This window comes from Gracilinanus agilis, chromosome 1 (genome assembly GCF_016433145.1).
Source record: "Gracilinanus agilis isolate LMUSP501 chromosome 1, AgileGrace, whole genome shotgun sequence".
NCBI lineage: Eukaryota > Metazoa > Chordata > Mammalia > Didelphimorphia > Didelphidae > Gracilinanus > Gracilinanus agilis.
The window spans coordinates 209,470,594-209,495,100 of NC_058130.1; the positions used below are offsets into that span (position 1 = coordinate 209,470,594).

Here is a 24,507-nt window from a genome sequence, read left to right on the forward strand (position 1 = left end):
AAGAGGGGAGTTTGGAAGTACAACCTGGCTTGCTAGGCCATGTGGCAGTCCTCCATCACCCTGCTAGACCCCATGTACCCAGAGTATGGGGTGGGGGGTCCAAAATGGAAGAGTCGTGTTTCTGGGAGAGCCTCCCTTGGGTTAAAACTATGAACGGGAACTTGCAAAGGCCCAGGAAGGAAAATCTGCCTTTTCATCGAGACTGCCCATTTGACAAGCTGCCAGTTTTGTCCTAAGCCTCATTTAATAAAGATTTAGTCTGTGGGGACCTGTCAGTGGAAGCTGAGTTAAGAGAAAGAAAGAAAACCACAAGAAAAAAAAAGTATGGGGAGGGGAGAATTGCTGAAAGACTCTTTCTTTTCATCACCATGGTGGGCAGGAGTATTCAGCTAGACTTACTCTGAAGTCTAGACAAAGAGCATAGGACCTAGATACCACTTTAAGTGTGGGAGAATTCTTGGCTGTCAGATAGAAAGCTTTGAGTGCTGGAATAGGATTGTACAGACCCTACCTTAGCTGGATGTACCTCCCAGCTCTTTCAGCCATTCATCTGCTGTGTGACACTGGGCAAGTCACGTAACCCCTCTGAAATCTCATTTTTCTTAGTTGTAGAAGGGGTATAATAATAATAATGAGTATCCATCTCACGTGTTTGTTGTTAAGAAATTATTTTGTTACTTTTAAAGTGTCATAAATTAGTTGGGTCAGTGACCATCAACAAGCATACTAACCATGTACCTAGGAAGGGCAGCTAGGTGGTACAGTGGATAAAGTGCTAGACCTGGAATCAGGGAAACATCTTCCTGAGTTCCAACCCATCCTCAGACACTAGCTGGGTAACCTGGGCAAGTCACTTCCCTATTTGCCTCAGTTTCCTCATCTGTAAAATGAGCCAGAAAATCACATCAGTAAAGAAAAAAAAATCAGCCAAGAAAACCCTAAATAGGGTCACAAAGAGTCAGTCAAGACAGAAACAACTGAACAAAAACTGTGTGTCTAGGAATGTAAAAACAAAAATTAAACAATTTATGCCCCCAAGGAGTTTACAGCATGAACAAAGATTAGTCAACATGAAAAAATATACAAAGCAGGGGCAGCTAGGTGACTCTGTTGCTAGAAAGCCATGCTTAGAGGCAGGAGATCCTGGGTTTAAATCTGGCCTCAGACCCTTCCTAGCAGGAATCGATAGAAGTACTGATTCCAAGGCAGAAGAATAATAACCTCTAAGCATTTGGGTTAAGTGACTTACCCTTACTATTCTTCTGCCTTGGAATCAGTACTTTGTATCGATTCTAAGAGAGAAGGTAAAAAGATATACAAAGTTCCAAAATAAGACATACAAAATACAAAAAAAGATGTATAAAAAAAGATATACAAAGTTAAATAAAAGTAATTTCCCTAAGGGTAGGTTCAGTGCATATACTTTTATGCATAAATATAATTTCTAGGTTCTCTGAGAATCACATCAGGCAGTAAGTCCTGAGTTCAAGTCCTCCCTCATCCACTTACTAGCTTGATGACCACAGGCAGGTCAATTAGCCTCTGTTTGCCTCAATTACCTCAGCTGTAAAATGGAGATAATAACAACCCTTCCTTTGCAGAGTTATTGTGAAGATCAAATGAGGTAATATTCATAAAGTTCTAAGCATAGTGCCTGGCATGTAGTAGGTACCCTTCTCCTTCCCCTTGATACCAGATCTCATCCCCAAGTCATTGAAGAGCCCGAGGACAAATCATACTGAATATTTCATATTCCAGCATATTTTTCCCCCTTTATTTTATTCCAGTAACAATTTCACCTGTTTTCCATGGTTCCATGATTCATGTTCTTTCCCTCCCCTCTTCCCTTCCCCTTCCTGGAGCCGACAAGCAATTCCACTGGTTTATACATGTATTATCACTCAAAACCTATTTCCATATTATTCATATTTGTAATAGAGTCATCTTTTAAAACTAAAACCCCAGATCTTATACCCAGAGTGATAGATCATATGTTTTCTTCTGTATTTCTACTCCAACAGTTTTTTCTCTTGATATGAATAGCACTCTTTCTCATAAGTTGAGGGGCATTTTCAAAGGGGAAAAGATATTACAAAATGGGTACGGGAGTGTGGCAGTTGGGGCAGGAATGTATGTGGAAAGTGAGAAGGAGGACAATTGGCACCAGGTTCTTTGTCATCTAAATAGTTTTCAGAACACAGCTAAATACAGAGATTATCACTAGAAAACCAGCCACCAACAGACTGATTTTGGCTATAGCAATACATGAAGAGCCATTTATTAAAGGCCCTGGGGATGCCTGTCTGCAACTGTGGCATGAGTAAGCAAACCGATGAAATTAAAAGGTTTTTTTGGGAGGAGGGGCGGTTCAGTATCAAAAACAAGGCAGTTCTGGTTATGAGGAATATACCCTTTTTGGATGTTGCCATGACATTGAACAGGTTTACTTGTATCTTTTCTATTTAGTCTTCAAAGAGGAAAGCCGAGCTGAATGGCCCAGAATGAGTTCAAAGAAACTACATCTGTCATGGACGGTGATGGGTTTGAGTTAGAGGGAGAATCTGGGTGAATAGCTTAGTCCTGGTTTTCACCAGTTCCTCCACAGTCCCTTTTTATTGAGATCTTCCTTATTTTTGTCTCAGTTCTCCCATGTCACCAAGCATTGGCCTTCTTTTACTGAACACGGTAGGGAATGCAAGCGACCTGGTAGGGAATTGTTAATAGTCTGAGGGACCAAACAGAGGGCCATCCACTTACCACTTTGATTTCAGTCCTGAGTGGCTTCAGGGCAAAGGGGAGCATCCAGCATGCAGTGCCTCATGGGAAACTCTAAGAACTGAAGGTATAATACTCAGCAGTACCACATCGTTCTAGATATCCAGTTCTTCCAACTTCTGTATGTGTGCTTATTGGGAAGGAAATATTCCAATTTTTCATGGGGAAGCCTTTGCTAGGGGAACTCTGTTCTCTGCCAAATTGCAGGCATTCAGTTTTTAAATCCCATTATTGTTTTAGACCAAAAACTTCTTTGCCTGGGAACACTCCCAACATCTGGCAAAATCATAGGGATTACAAAGGAAGATTTGGAACTGTTGGAGTGATGTTAGCCCAACAATGGAGGGTTACCTACCTACCATGTAGGAGGAGGAAGAGCTACTATTGTGCTGACAAGTCAAACTGATGCTAATTTTACTAGTTGACTCCCTTTTGAGTCACCTGAGCCTCAGGGGAGATCCCCAATATGAGTCCAAGGCTTTTGTCAAGTACTAGCCTTTTATTTTATTTTATTTTATTTTATTTTATTTTATTTTATTTTATTTTATTTTATTTTTTAACCCCTTACCTTCTATCTTAGAATCACTACTTTGTATTGGTTCCAAGCCAGAAGAATGGGAAGGGTTAGGCAATGGGGATTAAATGACTTGTCCAAGGTAACACAACTAGGATGTGTCCGAAGCTAGATTTGAACCCAGAACCTCTTATCTCTAGGCTTAGCTCTAAATACTAGCTTTTAAAGTCTTATTTTCATCACTCTTTACCCTGAAGATATGGTTTCTCTATTTCTCTTTATTTAGGTTCATGATCTAATACAAACTTCATAGAAAAAGTAAATCTAATGGATAGTTAAAGTCCAGATAACTTACAACAGAAGATATACATACTTAAACCAAGATATGCCAGTTTATCAATAACTCACTAAGTTCTCTTTCAGTCTTTGTGACTATTCATTTATACCACATAAACCCTTTTCTTACATGGTTGTGCTCAACACCATGAAAAAAAAACAACAAAGCAGAACAAAACAAGACAAGAAAAGCAAGAAGCTCTCTTATTTTCATTTGGAATTATTTCCTCGTGAAAAGCAGCATGGGTAATGATTAGAGAATTGATCTTAAAGACTAGAAGAAGTCTGGGTTGAGGGTAGCTACATGTCTCAACGGTTAGAGAGTAGATGGGAAGTCCTGGGTTCAAATGTGGCCTCAGGCACTTCCTAGATGGGTGACCCTGGGCAAGTCACTTAATCCTTATTGCTCAGCCCTTACCATTCTTCTGTCTTGGAAGTGATTATTAGAATCACTTCTAAGACAGAAGGTAGGGGTTAAAAAAAAAAAATCTGAGTTCAGGTCCTGCCTGTGATCTAAGCTGCCTGTGGGAGTCTGGGTAAGTTACATAAAGTTGCTTTAGGCAACTAAGATTATGAATTTCAGAGAAAGTGCTGACTTACTATGTAGAGAGGGTATTTTTTCATTTGTGAGTTCCCTATCCTAATGAAATCACAGGTCCAGTCTTTATCTCTGCTATTCTCTCTAGGACTTTATTTCCCCATCTTTTACTTCACATTTTAGAATTTTCTTGTAGCCCAGGCTAGATCCATGATTTAAACTTTTTTTTTAATTAATTTAATTTTTTTTTGGTCTCTAATATAATTTTATTTTTAAAATATTTTCCCATCTTACATGATTCATGTTCTCTTTCTCCCCACTTTCCTCCTTGCTCCTGGAACTGACAAGCAATTTCACTGGGTTATATACATCTATGACTTCTATCAAGAAGATTAAGAGGAAAAAAAAAAGATTAAGAGATTGTGGCTTTCTTTTGAAGGAGGCATTGCTTAAATTAGGTATATTGAGGAGCAGCTAGGAGGCTCAGTGGATTGAGAGACAAGTCTGGAGTTGGTAGGTCCTGGGTTCAGATCTGGCTTCAGCTATGTCCTAGCTATGTGACCCTGGACAAGTCACTTAATCCCCATTGTCTAGTTATTATTTTTGTGCCTTGGAACCAATATACAGTATTGATTCTAAAATAGAAGTAAGGCTTAAAAAAATAAATTAGGTATATTGCTTGAGAGCTGGCTGGATCTCAATATTTCTGCTTAAGAGGAAATCTGAACTCTAGTAATCTTTTCCCCTCCTCCCCCAGTGGAACAGTTAATGTTCTCATGTCTAATTTCCTGAACTGGCTCTAGTGCTGTGATTCAGAATTCCTTCCCTATGTCAGTGATTGACTCTAGGGATCCTAAGATGGAGTTGAGGCCCCAAATGTCTCTCTTCCCAAAGAGATGTGCGCCATAGTATTTTAAACTATTGTATATTTGAATTTTACCTTAAAAATCCTCAGAATTTCTTTTGTGAGAGGTTGGAAGGAAGGAAGGGAGAAAACCTGGAACTGAAAATGTAACAAGAACAATAAATAATTTTTAAAAACCTTCAGAAACAAACATTTAACAATGTTGTCACAAAAAAAATGGTTTCATTTCCCGCTAGGAAAAATTCTATGGAATTACATGTGTGTGTAAATTAGTTTGGTGAACGAGACAAATGATCTTTTAGAACTATTGAATGAATAGAAAAATCTAAGGCCCCCAGGTACTACAAAATGATTGCTTTTGGCTCCTGCCATATTAAATACCAATTGAACACCAGAATGACCTAGTTGCTCCTATATCTCCAAAACAAAAATGGTGATTAGTTTCAAGGTCACTACCACAAGTGTGGACAATGTGACTGCTGTAGCTTAGGGTCTGAAGTTCCATGCTGCTGATTTTCTGAGTCTCTTTCCCCAAAACTGCCCTCTTCCCCACCAAGGAGGGGATATGAGGACAAGGGGGGTGGGAGGAGAAGGGCTGAAGAGAGAAGGCCAGGGCAGCACAGCTGGAAATTATTAATAGTCTTCGGGACCAAACTGAGGGCTGGCTCTGAATGATTTTAGGAAATTATCTGGGCAGTGGAAATTCAATGCATCCCAAGAAGGAAATATAGTTCATCTTAAGCTTAAAAGCAGGAAGACCTTTTGATTCCTCTTTAACAGAATCTCTTTCTGGCTACCCATACTATTTCTCTTCTGTTTCTACTATTCTTCCCAGCTCTTAACTCAATTAAAAACAAAAAAACAAACACATAACTTCTCTCTTGAAGATCTGTTAGAGATCTGATCATGGGTAATGGCAGAAATTGTTTTCTGTCCTTGATTTCCTTTTTTAAAAAATGTCTTGACACCCATTTAAAGAGTTGGAATGTTGTATTAGATCATGGGTACCACATTTTAGGAAAGACATTAACAGAAGGCAGTAATTTCAGAATGAAGGCAACCAAGATGGCGAGGGCATTTTAAATCAGGCCATGTAAGGAACTAGGGAGTTAGGCTGGAGAAGAGAAGAGTAGGAGATGAAGAGGGGGAAGATGATAGTTTTCTTCAAGTATTTGAAGAATTATCACATGGAAGAGAGATTACACTTATTTTGCTTGGCCCCAAAGGGCAGAACTGGGAGAAATGGGTAGGAGATGGAAAGAAGCAGATTTTTGGCTCCACTTAAAAAAACATTTCCCTATAATTAGAGTGGCCCAAAAGCAGAATGGACTGCTACAAGTTGGGAGTATCCCATCACTAGAAAAGCTGATCTACCACTCATTGGGCCCTTTGAAAAGGAGATTTCTGTTCAGAGATGTGTCAAAGAAAAAAATCTCAATATTGTACTCTGCATTAAAAGCCCAAGTCTGCCAGAAACAACTTTTACTAGTTTAGCATTCATCAAAATTCAGGCATTGTCTGGCTTGAGAAAGAAATATCCAAACCTTCTCTGAGAAGTCTCTGTAACAAAAGACATTTGGAAGTTTGACTTTATCTCCAATTTACTCTGTATGTATCTTATGTACATAATTATTTGCATATTAAAACCCCTCATCAGAATGTAAGCTCCTTGAGGCTGAATCTGGGCTGCCCCTCCCAGCATTTAGCACAATGTCCCTCCTAATTTCCTTGGCTTCCTTCTAGCCTTAGCTAAAGTCCTACCTTCCTCAGGAATCTTCTCCCATAACTGCTTAGGGCTGGTAGTTGAATAGAGTCCCAGACCTGAAGTTAGGAAGACTCCTCCTCCTGAGTTCAAATCTAGACTCAGACACTAGCTGCATTGTTGTGGGGGGCTTGAGGTGAACACCCGGGGTTTGGGAAGAGTACCTTTTGCAAGGATGCAAGACTCCAAACTTAGCTTAGAAATAAAAAGAAAAATTTATTAATTTAGAAGGTAATATTGAATCTGGCCAGGAGGACAGTATAGGTGGAAGACTGCCTCCTAGGGGGAACAGCATGGATGGAAAGCTGCTCTCAGATGACTTGAATTCTGGGATCTTTATACTCTTTACAACAGTGGAAATGTGACTCTAGAGTGGTATGCACTGAGGCATGGGCAGGGAGGTTTGGTCATCTGACAGGGATCTACTGAAGACATAGGGGGTCACCCTCATAGTTTAGGGGACATGACAGTTAGATGTCTTAGGTACAACCTGGAGGTGTATCTCTCTGTCCCTCTAAAGGAGGGTCCCAGGAGGATAATCCTCTCAGGGTCTTATAGGAGTTATCAGATGTTTTGGATTAGGACTCATTGGGATAGAAGGGAGCAAAGGAATTTCCCTGCTTATAGTTTGCCTGAAACACTTCTATAGTTTTGGGAGTACAATGCCCATGCCAGCATGACCCTGGCACTTAGTCCTGTTTGCCTTAGTTTCCTCATCCATAAAATAAGCTGGAGAAGGAAATGGCACATCACTCCAGTATCTTTGCAAAGAAAACCTCAAATGGGGTCACAAAGAGTCAAACACAACTGAAAAGACTGAACAACAACTATCTACTTTTAATTTTATTTTCCTCTGAGATTACATATCTCATATGTAACTGGCTATTTGCATATTATCTGTGTTAGAATGTAAACCCCTCAGGATAAAATTGTGAGTTTTTTTAATCCTCCAAATTGAGCAGAATGCCTGATCTATAGTAGGCGCTTCCTAAATGCCTGTTGCCTGGCTAACTAACTAATGAGAGTTTAAAAAAATGATTGCTGACTTGACTTTGAAGTAATGGCCCTGGAGGATGATTCTGCTTTAAAACTACTTTTTGACCACTCCCTTCTAGGGCTCTTCCCTCCCCTCCTTACTCTCCCCTCCATCTCTGAAGTAACCTCTCTACTGAGATATGCTCTTTTGGTTGAAATAAAATCACTGTGACCAGACTAGACTGGGGAAAACTTTGGAAGAAGTTGTAGAACTTGAGCTGGGTCTTGAAGGTTGGGTAGAAAAGATGTCGTATAAAGCAAGTACCTATGGTGGCAGCTGGAGGGCGCAGTGGATAGGTCCTGGAAGACCCATCTTCAGGAAGACATCTTGAGTTCAAATCTGGCCTCAGACAGTTACTAGCTGTGTGGTCAAGTCACTTAACATGGTTTGCCTTAGTTCCTTATCTGTAAAATGAGCTGGAGAAGGAAATGGCAAACCACTCCAGTATCTTTGCCAAGAAAACTGCAAATGGGATCATGAAGAGTTGGACACAACCGAAATGATGAAACAACAAAAACATTAGGTTTATTTGGACTCTGAATATTGAGAAAAAGGAAGGCTCATTGAGAAACTTGCCATTCCTCTAAGTTCAAGGGTTCATAACTTCTTTCTGTGAAGGTCATCAGATTTAAACCCATCCCTTAACAGAAATACCCTTTTTGATAACCACAAGGGACTCATGATGAAAATGTTCTCCACAGCTGAAGAAGGAACCATTGGAGTCTGAGAGCAGATCCAAGCAAGCCAACTTCCTCTATATTTCCTTCATGACATTTAGTGTGTGACATGTGACTTCTATATAGAAGTATGTATCACATGAAAATACAGGTATAACCTATATCAGACTACTTACCACCACAGGGCGGGGTGGGGAAGAATAGGGAAGGAGAAAAATCTGAATTTTAAAATGTTAGAAAACAATTGTCAAAAAAGTGTTTCTAAATGTAACTGGAAAAAAAAATACTCCTTACATCCATCTTTTGACTGAAGACCTCCAGAAATGGAGAATTTACTACATCCTGAAGCAGCCTGTTCCATATCTGACCAGTTCTAATTGTGGGGAAGTGGGGTGGTGTGTGTGTGTGTGTGTGTGCATCTCTTATGTGGAACCAAAATCTTCCAATTGTCTTTCTAATTATAGTGTGTGGGACGCAACAGAACAAGAACTTCTCCATCAATGTGTTTTCTTCTTAGCCAATGGACTTTGATTCCAGAGAAAGAAAGTGAGGGAATTGTGGTGAGGGAGGCAGATAGGGGAATGAGTAGGGAGTAGGGGCTCTGGTTTCCCTGCCTCATACCTAGTCAATGAGATAGGACCTTATCTGAGTCTGAATAGCTGGTGTTTGATCACCAAAGAGGTTGGCTGTCCCCCTACTTTTTTCTTCCCCACTCCAGGGCCTGTTGGAAAGGAAATGAAAATGGCTAACTACAAGACAGCTACTCTCTTCCCTTGAAGCTGGCAAAGGAACTGTGCCTTTGAAATAAGGCACTCCTCTTGCTGCTTTCCAGGGATTCCTGAAGGGTCTGGCTTTCTAAAGGCAAAGGGTCCCTTGCTTTTGGGCTTTAAGCCACTCTTCTAGACCCAGCTGCTCTGCCTTCCGATGAGCAGCTGCTCATTGGCAAGAGTTGGCTGTCCCCCATGCCAGCACATGGGATGATCTACCCTTCATGTCTGGGAATAAAGGAGAACAAGGATACTTTAAGAAAGGCAGACCGAATGAACTCCCAAACTGGTCATGGTGGGAGAAGATGGGGAGGGAGAAGAAGGGAAAGACCCAGGTGCTAGAAGAAGATTAATTTGGGGAGAGGTGGGTAGAAGGGTAACAGAGAAGGGGAGGATAAGATACTTCTTTGAAAGAGAAGAAAAGGGAATGTAGAGCTTGAAGGACCCGTTGAGGAAGGCTGGTATAGTGGGTGTCCTGGGTCTGGATTCAGAATAACTGAGTTCTGCCAGTTATGAGCTATATGGCCTAGAGCAGTTAATAAGTATTTATTGAATTGAACTTTGCCTCTTTGAATGAATGAATAGATCAATATTTAAATACATAAATGTAAGCATAAGTATAATTAAGTAAGTATCCAAGTATTTATAATGGATAAATGCCAGCTATATGCCTGGCATGTGGTAGACACTAAAGATGGGCTTTGATGGATTGGTTCCTGCCAAGATAAAGGGAAAGCTCACCTTTCAGAACCCTGGGGTCCTTGAGGTGAGATTGTCAGAAAGGGACTGAATTCTGGTTGGAGGTAGAAGATCAGTCTTAGACCAATGAAATCACAGTTCTGGCTTGTTCATTTTTGTTTTTGTTTTTTAAATGAGGGAAGAGTTTGGACTCAATCTGACATTCGTCTTTTATGCCATTAGCCTCCTTTCTCTCCACTCCCACTTGGATGGGTGGTGTGTATTCCTATCATCATAACAGATAGTGTGTTAGCGAGTATAGGTCCTATGCTTAGAGGCAGGACTTGTTCCATTTACTAGCTTGAGACAGGATTCCCTGGCAAGTTGGGTCACTTCTGGGCCTCAGTTTTGTCACATGTCAAATGGCATGATTTAGTCTGCCCTGTCAGTAGTTTCTGGGGATGTTGTGATCCTCAAATGAAATTCTGAATAGGAAAACTCTTTGAAAATGCTCCTTGAAAATGCAAGCTGGTGGTTCTTATTCATTATACCATTAATAAAGAAATTGTATTATATCGATAACAGTTATTTTCCACTGAAGTCAGATTTTGATGCTTTATTGTGGCACGGACTTGACTCTGGGTCTGAAAGACTTTGTCACCATAGTAGGAATTCTTAAACCTCTTTTATGAACTGGTCCCCATTGGCAGTCTGTGAAGCCAATGGACCCCTTGTCCAAATGCTTTTAAATACATAAAGTAAAATTCAATGGATCACAAAAGAAACCATTTATGGTGAAATACAAGTACCTGATATTTTGGGGAAAAAAAGCTACCATTTACATAGCGTTTTAAGTATGTGCTGTACTTATGTAGTACTACAAATTTCTTTACAAATCATATATTCAGAGGGACAGTTAGGTAGCACAGTGGATAGAACACCAGGCCTGGAGTCGGGAGTACCTGGGGTCAAATCTAGCCTCAGATACTTCCTAACTGTGTGACCCAGGGCAAATCACTTGACCCCACTTGCCTAACCCTTCCTGCTCTGATACTAAGACCAGAAGACAAGGGTTAAAAAAAAAATCATATTCATCCTCACAACAGCTCTAAGAGATAAGTGATATTATCTCCATTTTATAGATCAGGAAATCTCTATTTCAATGTTGTAGAGTAAAATATCTGATTGTATCAAGTCTTATCCATGTCCAAATTTTGCAATTTCTCTTAGCAAACTTCTGGAAAGTTAGACTTTCAACAGCAGGTAGAGTTTAAGTGGCTTCCCCAGAGACACACAGCTAGTATAAATTTCCAAGGTAGAATTTGATCTCGGGTGTTCCAGACTTTAGGTCTAGCATTCTTCCTCTCTGCCACATTACTATTTATAAATAATAATAAAAAAAAAAAAACAAATCAAATTCACAGACTTCTGGCTAAGATGTTTGACCAAGCAGGAGAGGCTTTGAACACTAGCCTAGTGGTAGGTGGTGATATGTTTTTTTATCTAAAGGCAAAGACATTTGTGGAAGGATATAAATAATTAATCAAATACTTGTTAAGTATCTCCTGTGGTGCTGAGGATATAAATGTGAACATGAAGTCATTCTTGCCTTCAAGGAGCTTACATTTTCCTTTCTCTATTAATCATGTTGTCTAGGGTGATGCTTTTTTAATTATACATTATTATCCTATATATAATAAAAATATTTTTTGCCACAACCATTATTATTCCAAACAAACAAGCCTGGCTCAGTGGTACATAGAATGTCAGACCTAGAGACAGGAGGTGGTGGGTTCAAATTTGACCTCAGTCACTTCCTAGCTGTGGGATCCTGAGCAAGTTACTTATCCCCAGATTGATCTTCTACCTTGGAACCAATACTTAGTATCAATTCTAAGACAAAAGGTAAGAGTTAAAAAACAAACAACCAACCCAACAACCACTGAGGTTAAACTAGGAGCTATACCTATATAATTGAAAGTCATTTAAGTGCTGAATAATAATATTTTTGAGGATGCCTTTAGGAGTGGCAGCAGGCAGTGAGTAGGATAAGAAGCTTGACTAAGAAGTAAAAAGCTACCACCCCATATTTTTTCCATTGGCTTCCTGAAAATGATTACATAAAACAGAATAAGTCAATACAAAACTGAAATGAAATAATTTCTCATGGGAGAAAGTGTTAATTCCTGGTGTGTGTGTGTATGTGTGTGTGTGTGCGCACACACACACACACACACACACACACACACACACACACACACTTGGGGGTTCTATAAGACAAGAGTTAGGCAAGAGAATATACTCTATATATTGGGGAGTACTTGTATCTTTCATGAAGGTACGAAAGGGAATAGAGTATACACAGGGCCATGTTCTTCTCTATGGGTTTTCAATGCCCTGTGTCCATTTGGTCCCCTTCAGGGATTCATGGAAACATTTTGAGAAGAGAATCCTGATTGACATATTTCAGTGACCTAGAGGCCCTTGGAGGGAGATCGAAGGAGTTGGGGCTTTTTGCTTAATTTCCTGAGAACCTTGGGGCCTTAGAGAGTTAATGTTGTGGAATAAAATATCTGTCCGCTTGTATCAAGTCTGGTCCTTATCCAAATGTTGCAGTTTCTCTTAGCAAAGTTCTGGAAAGTTGGACTTTCATCTGTGGGCCATCATCTTGGCTTTCCATCTATTTGTTGGTCCCTAATAGAAAGAATAGTTTTAATTCTATCACAGAAGGAGGAGGAAGAGTTGTGCTTTTATTTATTTTGCCTACTAGAAATAGAATGGATCTATAAGATCATAAGGAGAAGGCCCTTGCCCCTATAGATGAATAACACTTATTTTGCTGTAAGATAAAGACAACTGTAAGGAGTTTAGAGAAGCCTGGGAAGACTTATATGAACTATTGCAAAATGAAGTAAGCACTTAATGAGTGGGGAGTGGAAATGAACTTGTCCCTGGGAGGAAGATGGTTTTTCTTCCTCAGGGATTACCATTTGAAACTCCTTTTACTAGTAATAACTCTTATGATACTTAAAAAAAAAAAAAAAAAACCAACAACAACAACCAAACTTTCACAACCTGGTGGGCAGATATGAGTCATGGAGACATAAAACAGAGTGTATGTGGGGGCAGCTGGGTAGCTCAGTGGAGTGAGAGTCAGGCCTAGAGACAGGAGGTCCTAGGTTCAAACCCGGCCTCAGCCACTTCCCAGCTGTGTGACCCTGGGCAAGTCACTTGACCCCCATTGCCCACCCTTACCAATCTTCCACCTATGAGACAATACACCGAAGTACAAGGGTTTAAAAACAAACAAACAAACAAACAAACAAACAAAAAACTGAGTGTATGAGAACATCCATTACCTAATTCTTATTTATTTATTCAAGATGAATATATGTAGCATAGCTCAGTAACTTGAGATTAACCCCAGTTTTTAGTAATTCTGGATAGTGACTGGCAGCACTAATGAATGGAGTATCAAAGAGTTTTTGGAGGAGAGAGATAGAGAGACTCAAAAAATTTAATGTACTAATTGGTGAAGAGATTTTCTCCTTAGTCATGAAGCTCCAGGAAATAGAACGGAGTTGTCTGTCCCTTATTCTCAGCCCCCTTGCCCCCTCATTGGTCTTACCTTTTCTTCTAGTCATTTTATCTGGCCTTAAATACTTACTAGCTTTTGTGACCCTGGGCAAGTCATTTAAACTCTGTTTGCCCCAGTTTCCCCTTTGAGGATTAAAAATGTAAATAAGTAATATTAGTATTATAGTAATATAATATATAGTATAATAATCTATGTGATTATGTAGCATATTATAATATAATATATGTTATGCTATATAGCATATATTATAGTAATATATTACATATTTTATTAGTATATTATAATATAATGCATAATTATATTATAATAGTAATGGAAGTAAAAATAAATAATAAAAAGTAAATAATAAGTAAAATGGAGATAACAACATTGTTCCTACCTTTCAGGACTGTTGTGAGGGTCAAATGAGATAAGATTTGTAAAGCACCTAGCACAGTGCCCGGCACATAGTAGGTAGTAAAGAAATGCTTATTCCCTTTCTCCCTTTTCTCCATTAAGCTTTCTATCTTCTCTTTCCTAATCTTAAGCCAAAATTTAGAAAGATTCTCTCTCCCAGAAGTCAGGCCTTCTGCCTGCTTAGAGAATAATATTGTGCTGCCAACCCTGGGAAGCTGGAGCCAACCGAGCTCCTTTGACTGACTGTCAAGGGTAGGGTCGGTTAGAGCCAAGACCTTGTTTGTGACTGACATTATCCAGTGTTCATTCTTTACAGTGCTACTTTACAGCGTGCTGGTGTCCTAGGCAGGCTTTTCTAACTTTAAAGAAAGGCTTTGGTGTCAGTGGTCTGGTTTTTTTGCTCTCTTTACTATCCCAACTGGAAAAAACCATCACCCTGGTAACCCTCATCCTCAATGGCCAGAGGCTAAGGAGCAGGTTGGTGGATGGGATAGGGGAGATATTCCTGCTTCAGACTGAAAGTGATTCTGGTCTGGGGCCAAAGGCAGCACGTACCGTCCCAAGATTAGCCTCAGAGATGAGGAGACCCTGGTGAGCTTTGCCAGCGTTATTCTTTAATCTCCAGGACAGGACGTCTTATTGTCTGAAGCACCCAGTTGGCAGCTAGTGTATAAAAAGCCCTTTCTCAGATGGTAAGTCTCTTAGAGCCAGGCTCATTATCTCATACTTCTTTATATCTGAGCATCTACCACAATGCTTTGTACATGTTCACTGACCCCATTTGGGGTTTTCTTGGCAAAGATTTTGGAGTGGCTTGTCATTTTTTTCTCTAGTTTTACAGATGAGGAAACTGAGGCAAATTGGGTTAAATGTCCATGGTCCCCCAAATGAGGCTGGATTTGATTTCAGGAAGACTCATCTTCCTGACTCCAGATTCAGCACTTTATCTACTACTGCTCCATTTAGCTGCCTACTTTTTTTTTTTTTTTTTTGAAGATAATGACAACACTGACTCCGTAGTACTCCTGGACAGGGAAGGAGAAGCCTACTAGTCTACCCTTCCATTATTATCTGAGGCGAGAAGGATCCCAGGGAGCAAGGTTTTGTGTTCCTTCTGTAAATAGAGAGGTGTGTGTGTGTTCTGCCTTCTTGGGAAAGTTGGTTACAGCATGAGTCCCCCTCCCCACTGTGGAAGGAATAGTGATTATCTATAATAAAAGTAATTTGGGAAACTCCACTAGCTATTTCGAGTTTTCCCTGATAAGCCTCAGGCTCCATTTCTCTGGCTGGTAGGTTGGAAGAGGCCTGGTATAGGATGGCTAAGATCATACAAAGAATCAACAAGTATTTATTAAGTATTACTATGTGCCACATACTGTGCTAAGTTCTGGGGCTACAAGGAAAGGCAGAAACAGTCCCTGCTCTAAAGGAACTTACATTCTAATAGGGGAGAAAAGAAGTGGATGAATATTTACAAAAATATAAATTGCCTAAATTAACAGAAGAGGAAATAGAATACTTAAATAATACCATATCAGAAAAAGAAATTGAACAAGCCATCAAATAGAAGTCCCTAAGAAAAAATCCCCAGCACCAGATGGATTCACAAGTGAATTCTACAAAACATTTAAAGATCTAATGGGGGAGAAAAGATGACAAAAAAGAGGAATCTACTAGATCCATTCAAAGTAGGTGGAATGTAATCTTAGAAAGGAAGGCCCTATGGCAAGGTGGCTCAGAGGATAGAGAACCAGACCTGGAGATGGGAGGTCCTGGGTTCAAATAGGGCCTCAGACACTTCCTAGCTCTGTGACCCTGGACAAGTCACTTAAGCCCTATTGTTTAGCCTTTATCCCTCTTCTGCCTTGGAACCAATACCTAGTATTGATTCTAAGATGGAAGGTAAGGGTTTAAAAAAAAAAAGTGGCCTCAGACAGTTCCTAGCTATGTGACCCTGGGCAAGTCACTTAAGCCCAATTGTTTAGCCCTTTTTGCTCTTCTGCTTTGAAATGGGTACTGAGTTTAAGACGAAAGGTAAGGCTTTAAAAAAAAAAGGGGGTTGCATAAATGCCAAAGGATCCTGGTGGGAATAGGGAGTGAAGGGAATTTATTGAATAGGGGGATGACTTATGGTTAGGTCTATGCCTTAGGAAAATCTTCTTGGCAGTCATAGGAAAACAAGGAACTCTGGAATGGGAGCCAGTGGAAAAGCTGACTTTCCCTAGCATTTACTCTAACCTGCCCTAACAGTGGCCTTTCACAGGCTCTGTGGGAGTGTCTTCTGTTCCTCATCTTGGGTGATTCATTGTTATTTCTCTGTGGTTAAGAGGGTAAACAGCGTTAAGATCAAAATCATTATCTGGATGTCAGGTTCCCCTAGAAGGACACTGGGGTTTGGGAAGGATGAGTGATGAGTTTTGGAGAAACAAGGCATTTGAGTTCTGATAGGAATTACCTTCCATTTCTCATAGTTTTGGATGGAATGGATAGAGACCTGCCCAATTCATCTCTCCCAGGACTAGTCTGATAGATGCTAAGAGGGGCAGGCAGATGCTTTGTCTTATAAATTTCAGCAGCAACAGGAAATATTACCTTGGCTCTATAAGTGTGACCTTCTTTGTGCTAGGTGCCACGAAGGATAACACAGAGGCACATGCCACCCTCGGTGGTTTAACCCCTCATCTGCCTTTGTGGCCAAAAGTGCTCAACCCTCCTTTGTTTTTAAAGAGGATCAGTGGCATGATGGTGAAGATGAATGATGTTTTCACTTGTGTGTGAATTGGATTGAAGTGGGGCAGAATTGTACAAAGTTGCAGCCTCATCCTCTCTTAGAGTTACCAAAATCCAGTGGTAAGAGAAAAGTGATATTTTGGGGCAACTAGGTGGCATAGTACTTTGAGCATGAAGTTAGAAGCACCTGGGTTCAAATCTGGCCACAGATACTACTATGTGACCCTGAGCAAGTCACTTAATCCCCATTACCTAGCCCTTGCCCTTTTCTATTTTAGAGTTGTTTCTAAGACAGAAAGTAAAGGTATAAAAAAAATGTGATATTTCCTAAGGGAAAGGGGAATGGAAACCAACTCCAGGATTCATTTCCATACAAGGAAGGCCAGAATAAATCTTCCAATTGGGGTGGAGAGGAGGCAACCTAGAAAAAAAGTGGACTGTAAGACTACAAGAAGGCAGGAACCAGTTTACCCATTTTGTATCTAGCACCGAATACCTTGGAAATTTATCATAATTCCAAAGAGGCATGATTTCTTTGGTATGGGTTCTCTCTCCATCAATGCAAATCACTTTCCCACACTGTTAAGTAGACAATCTGAGGCTGGGAGATTTATCAGCCTGTGGCCAGCCTCCTGAAAGTAACTTTCCCTGAATTCAGTTCCCCCACAGATGATACACAGTGTGTCATCATGCTCATACCTGAATCAAGTTTCAACTTGATAAGAGCTGTCAGGGTTTGTGCCCCACTGGCTATAGCCTTTAGGAACCCATTGGGTACCCTCCATGCCAAGATACTGCATTGTAGAAAACCAGTTGCACATTAGTGTGAAATAAATAACAATTAAGCACCTAATGAGAGGAGAAGGGTATTGGGGACTAGGGAAGCAGACTCTCAGGAGGTTCCATTCTTCCCCTATTCCTCCTTTCTCTATTGCTTTCTTTTCCCTCTCTATGGCTCTCTTCCCCCCTCTCTCTGTTCCTCCATTCCACTTTCTATCCATTTCTTTCTGTCTGTCTTATCTGTATATCTTCCAGCCCCCTCCCTGGTCTCCCTTCTTTTTTTTTCTCTCTCCTTTTTCTTAATCATTCCTCCACCTATCTGCTCCCCTCCAGCTCCCTCTCCCTCCCCCAAACATCTTGGGTCTGCCAGTGGCACTGAGATCACTGAAGAAACTGTCAAGGAAGGTGGGAAAACAATATGGAAAACATTCAGGAAGAGAGTTTTATTTATATCATTTTATTTCTCTGCAGACTTCGAGGTTTCCCCAGACACTCACAGTTCAGTTAATTTAAGGGTGGAAGGAGGTGGGACTATCTGGCAGTGTGGAGGAGGGGTTTGTTTGCAGATGGCCTAGAGTTGGATTAATTAACGTTTCTCAAGCACTTCACACATAGGCAGAGCTGCCTGTGTGTTCAATATTAATTATTGGTTTGCTCTTGGCATTCTTCTTTGTAGGAAATAGGCCAGTGGGGCAGGCTGTTTGTATCTAATCCACTGTGGCATCAGCTCTGTGCCAACTTGCCCCCTTCTCCCTCTTCTGCATATTCTTTCTTTAAAAAAAAATTAACTTCTGTCCTAGTAACTAAAACAAAAGGGCAAGGGCTAGGTAGTCTGGGTTAAGTGACTTGCCCAGGGTCACATAGCTAGATATAGTCTTTCTTCTTAGCTGTCCCCTCCATCACTGAGTTCATTAGTGGTTTGTGGATGGGAATGAGGGAGATATTATTCTCTTTCCCTAAGCATTTATGTGGTATAATATAGTGTTTAGTATAGCACTTAGTAGATGCTTAATAAATGTTTATTGAAGTGACTAGAGGATAGAGTACTGGGTTTGGAGTCATGAAAATCTGAGTTCAAATCCTACAGAAAATACTTAATATGTGGTCATGGACAAATCACTTAACCTTTCATTTGTAAAATGCACGGATTGGTTGTGGCAGCTAGGTGGCACAGTGGGTAGAGCCAGGTCTGGTGATAGGAGGTCCTGGGTTCAAATGTGACCTCAGCCACTTCCTTGCTGTGTGAACCTGGGCAAGTCACTTACCCCTAATTGCCCAGCCCTTACTGCCCTTCTACCATGGAACTGATTCTAAGACAGAAGGTAAAGTTTTTGTGTTTTTTTTAATTGAAAAGATAGGTTTCAATGATATTTTCCAATTCTAAATTTATGATTCTGTATGATTTTATATGATTTTGATTCAAAGATTACAATTTTATAACACATTTCCCATCTCTCTCCATAGGCGCTGTTACTGCTAGGTAGTGTAGCTCTATCTTGCCTGGCTCTGGACCTCCTCTTCCTCCTCTTCTACTCCTTCTGGCTGTGTTGCCGCCATCGGAAAAGTGAGGAACATCTGGATGCCGATTGCTGTTGTACGGCCTGGTGTGTCATCATCGCTACTCTGGTCTGCAGGTGAGCTCTTGCCCTGGCCCTCCCGCCCTGCCTCTCATTCAATGCATACAAAGCACCTACTCTGTGCCAGGCTCTGGGGCAGCTGCAAAGATGTCCGTCTGGCCTTTGAACTCAAGGTTTTAGGCCTTTTCAGGGTGTTTGTGAGTGGGATGGAATGTGAGAGATTCTCATAGAATGGTGTCTTTGTCATTTTTTTTTGTCCCTTCTAGGGCCTTACATGAGCCCCAATGAAGGAGATTTGCTAAACCAGGGTCCAACACACATGCCTTGATTCTTGAATGGCACACTGACTCTGGTATGAGGTGACCTGGGTTCAGATTTTGCCTTTGATGCTTATTTTCTGTTTGTAGGCATCCACTTTACCTCTTTGCCCCTCATCTTCCTCATCTATGTGCATTGGACTAGATGGCCTGTGAAAGCAAAACCAAACCATCTCATGTTGCTGTAGTGCATGAATAATCCCCTCCAGGTGCTCTGCTATCTAGAAACAGGAGCCTTTTTTCAATCTGTCCCGTTTGCTTTCAGCTCTCTTCCTCTTCATTCTACCTCCTGCCTTCTCTGAATTTTTTTTCCTTCCTTCCTTCCTTCCTTCCTTCCTTCCTTCCTTCCTTCCTTCCTTCCTTCCTTCCTTCCTTCCTTCCTTCCTTCCTTCTCATCTTCTTTCTTTCTTTCCCTCCTTCTTTCCTCCAGGGAAAAAATATATATCTCTAAACACTTTTATCAGTAAGGGAGAAAGAAGAGATAAATGAATTAATGTGCCTTAAAAAACAAAACAAAGCACTAGAAAAGCAACAGGTAAAAGAAGTCAAGTAATTTTCAAAATGGAAATTCTGAAAACCAAAGGAGAGATAAAAACAAAGCCAGATAAATAAAAGTAGGCACTTGTTTCCTGAAAAGCCTAATGAAACAGACAAAGCAATAGCTAATCTGATTTTAAAAAGAGAGAGAAAGAAGTTATCAAAATAAAAAATAGAAAAGGGAGATGTTTTAATTGAATAGGCAAAAAAGAAAACCACNTTTCTTTCTTTCTTTCTTTCTTTCTTTCTTTCTTTCTTTCTTTCTTTCTTTCTTTCTTTCTTTCTTTCTAAGGGCTAAGCAATTAAGGTTAAGTTATTTGCCCAGGGTCACATATCTAGGAAATAATGTGAGGCCAGATTTGAAACCAGGTCTTCTCAACTCCCGGCCTGGCTTGGTATCCATTGTATTACCTACCTCTGCTTCTACCTTTTCTTTTTCTTTTAAATAATTTTTTATCCCCCCCCCCAATTACATGAAAAAACAATTTTTTAATCTTTGTTTTTTAAGTTTGAGCCAAATTCTCCTTCTCTTTCCCTCCTGAGCTCTCTTTTCTCACAGACAGCAAGCTACCTGATATAGAATATATGTAATAGTGTAAAACCTTTTTCTGTGTTAGGCCTTTTGTGAAAGAGAACTCAAATACTCAAAAGAAAAGTGAAGCAATAAAGTGAAATATAGTACCTCTCAGTCTGCATTCAGACTCTATTAGGTCTTTCTCTAGAGGCAGATGGTGTTTTTCATTATGTCCTTATGGATTGTCCCTCTGCCTTTTTCAAAAATCTTTCCCAGACCTCCTTAATCTTAGTGCTTTCCCTCTGATATTCCCCCTAATTTTTCCTGCATAGATCTTGTTTGTACATAGCTTTTGGCATGTTGTTTCCTCATTTGACTGTGAGCTCCTTGAGGGCAGGGACTGGCTTTTTTTGCCTTTCTTGGTATTTGCAACTCTTAGCCCAGTGCCTGGCACAGAGCAGGTGCTTTAGAAATGATTATTGACTTGTGACTTGATAAATTAGTTTCCAACCTCAGGTCTAGACCCAAACTAGGGTCACTGGAGGTATGTGGGAGGATCAAGAAAGTGCCACAGAGCACATCTGGATACTTACAATGCCATCTTTATATGGGTAGAAGCTTTCATACCTGATTAATCAACAAGTATTTATTAAACATACAGAGACAGCTAGTGGTTAAGAGCACTTGGTCTGGAGCCAGGAAGACTTGAGTTCAAATCCAGCCACAGACACTTTCTGGGTGGGTGACCTTGGGTAAATAACCTCTGAAGGCTTAGGAGGCAGTTAAGTGGCTCAGTGGATAGAGAGCTGGACCTGAAGTTAGGAAGACTTGAATTCAAATTCAGCTTCAGATACTTAATGGCTGTGTGACCCTGGGCAAGTCATTTAACCTCTTATTGCCTGAAGAAGGAAATAGCAAACCACTCTCGTATCTTTGCCAAGAAAACCCCATGGATAGTTGAGGTCACAAAGAGTCAGATGTGACTGAATGACTGAACAACAATTTAATCACCTCCATATGTCAGGCACTGGGCTAGGCAGCGAGGACACAAGGAATGAAATCATCCCTTCTCATAGCTCTGACCTCCACTGGGCAAGAAATGTTTGGTGGTGTCCATTGAAAAAGCCCTGCATGGATGGCTCCTTGTTGCTCTCTAGGCTAACTGGTGTGGATTCTTTCAAATGGGTTTTTCTGTTTGGTTGGTTTTTGTTTTTGTTTTTTGTTTTGGGGGAATTTTATTTGTCTAGAAGAGACATGGAAACGGATATTGGACCTGTAATTTCATAGCTATAAGGAGTTTCTGGTGGGGAATTGTATCTACCAAAGCAAGGCATGGTTTCTTCTCTCCTTATAGTCTTTGAATAGCTCTTCTATTTTGGAATCCATACCGAGTATTGATTCTAAAGCAGAAGAGAACTTTGGGTTAGGCAATTATGAATAAGTGACTTGCCTAGGGTCACACAACAAAGAAGTGTCTGAGGTCACATGTGAACCCAGGACCTTCCAACTCTAAGCCTGGCTCTCTATCCACTGAGTTATCTCGAGGCCCCAAAATAGTAATTCACAACCTCTTTTGTGTCCTAGACCCCTGTGGCAGTCTGATGAAGCCATGGACCCCTTCTTAGGATTTTAAATTATTTTCTTTTAGTAAATTTCAAGTGCATAAAATAAAACTCCTCTGTAATCCAATGATCTCAAAGGAAGCCAATTATATTGATATACAGTTATCAAAATATTTTTAAAAATTAATGGATGCTAGGTTAAGACCTTTTGGAGGAAACTGCATGGGACACTCAGAGGTTAAGTGATTTTAAGTGATTTGCCCAGAGTCACAAAGCAGTGAGTTCCTGAAATGGGACTTGACACCACATTTTCTTGATTTCTAACCCAAATTTATATCTACTACACATGGTAGCCTCCTTCTGAGGTTATTGAAAGACTAGAGTAATAAATAAAATCTGTATCAGCCAGCAGATTGAAATTGCTCTCACATATTTTTTCAGAAACATTTGAACCAAATTAATGAGAGTTACATTGAAATTAGTTGGCTCCCTGGCATGTAGGATTTCTGAATCCTTATGCTAAAGAACTTCTAGTTTTATTTTCCAATAGATACTCAGCAAAGCTATTTATTTATTTAACTCTTACCTTCTGTCTTAGAATCAATACTATATATTGGTTCTAAGGCAGACAAGTGGTAAGGGTTAGGCAATGGGGATTAAGTGACTTGTCCAGGAAGTGTCTGAGGACAGATTTGAACCAGAACCTCCTGTCTCTAAGCCGTGCTCTGTATCCACTAGCTGCCCCCAAGCCATTTATTTTTAAATGTATTAGTATTCCTTTCACCTAATATAAAATGTCATTTAGAGAAAGGGACTAGTGCTACTTCTTTCTGTTTTCTGAGGGTAGAGCAAGAGAGTACTTACTGAAGCTATTATGTCATGAGAGACTCAGGGTTAGACTTGTTATTGAGATGGTCAATTATGCTGATGGTTATCCTAATCCTGAACATCCCTGCCTTCCTGGTATAAAACCCACCTGGTCAGAGTATATGATCCTTATGATGATATATTGCTGTAATCTCCTTGTTAATGTTTTCTTTAAAAAATTTACATCAATATTTGTTTGGGGGGGCAGCTGGGTAGCTCAGTGGATTGAGAGCCAGACCTAAAGATGGGATGTCCTAGGTTCAAATCTGTCCTCAGATACTTCCCAGCTGTGTGACCCTGGGCAAGTCACTTGACCCCAATTGCCTACCCTTACCACTCTTCTGCCATGGAGCCAATACACAGTATTGACTCCAAGACAGAAGGTAAGAGTTTAAAAAAAAAAATTTGTTAGGGAGATTGGCCTATAGTTTTCTTTCTCTGTTTTTTCTCTTCCTGGTTTAGGTATCCACACCATATTTGTGTCATAAAAGGGATTTGATAAAGTTCCTTCCTCAGTCATTTTCCAATGACTTTGCTTGTGAATCCATTTGGCACTGGGGTTTTTTTCTTAGGGAATTCATTGACGGTTTGTTCAGTTACTTTTTCTGAGATGAGATTGTTCATTAGGGTTAGACTTAAGGAAGACTTTTCAGCTTCAGCATGGATGATTAAGTTTTCTTTTCCTGGAAATCCCAGAAAAGCCAGGCTGGAATCTCACCTGCCTGGGCCTTTGATTCTGCCTGGGAGATGTGGGGATGGGGATGGCCTACAGAGCCCCCTCCAGCCACCTTTAGCACTAGGCTTCTCCCAGAGAACAGGGACACAGCATCTCCCCATCTATTTATTCAGCACTGGCCTTGTTGAAGAATTGCTTTGAAAAATTGTTGGTTTTTTTTTAAAGAATCACTATTCTAAGTTATATTCTAAGATTATATCTATATATATTCTTATATATAACATATATAAAATTATATAATATATTCTAAGATTATATCCTGTAAGTAGGAGAGAAGAGATCATACCTTGCTTCAGTAGATACAGTTGTTCAAGAATTATGCTTTGTGGGGGCACCTGGGTAGCTTAGTGGATTGAGAGCCAGGCCTAAAGATGGGAGGTCCTGGGTTCAAATGTAGCCTCAGACACTTCCCAGCCATGTGACTGACCCTGGGCAAGTCACTTATCCCCCATTGCCTAGCCCTTACCACTCTTCTGCTTTAGAACCAATACGCAGTATTGATTCTAAGACTGAAGATAAGGGTTTAAAAAAAATTGTGCTTTGTGTCCTAAAGGCAAATGAGCCCATGGATAAGTGTTTGGGGAAGGAGTAGGGATGGGGGGAACTACTTGCCCATGCATCAATCTTATAGCTCCCTGTATGGCACCTTCCTTTAGGACTGTACTGAAAATGACATCGTCCCAAGGAGTCTGTGAATAGATTTCAGGGGTTGATGAAAAAAGAAAAAACGACATATTTATTTCAACATAATTGGTTTTTTAAACCTGTTCATTTCATTTCATGCATTTAAAAAAAACAACAACTCTTTTTCTGAGAAGGGGGCCACAGGGGCTTTACAGGACTGCTAAAGGGATCTGTGACACAAAATAGGTTAAGAATGCCTGCTCTCTCTCTCCAGGGATGTTAGTGACTAAAAAAAGAGGAGACGAGGAAGAGAATAGGTCC

The 24,507-nt window shown here is 40.3% G+C and overlaps 1 protein-coding gene across 1 annotated transcript in view; it reads left to right on the forward strand.

Moving 5' to 3' along the window:
* TTYH3 (tweety family member 3) overlaps positions 1-24,507 on the forward strand; it is a 180,007-nt gene that overhangs the window by 88,186 nt on the left and 67,314 nt on the right. Inside the window, exon 2 of the mRNA XM_044678846.1 lies at positions 18,917-19,086. Coding sequence (XP_044534781.1) covers positions 18,917-19,086 — 170 coding nt within the window. The remainder of the gene's footprint in view (positions 1-18,916; positions 19,087-24,507) is intronic.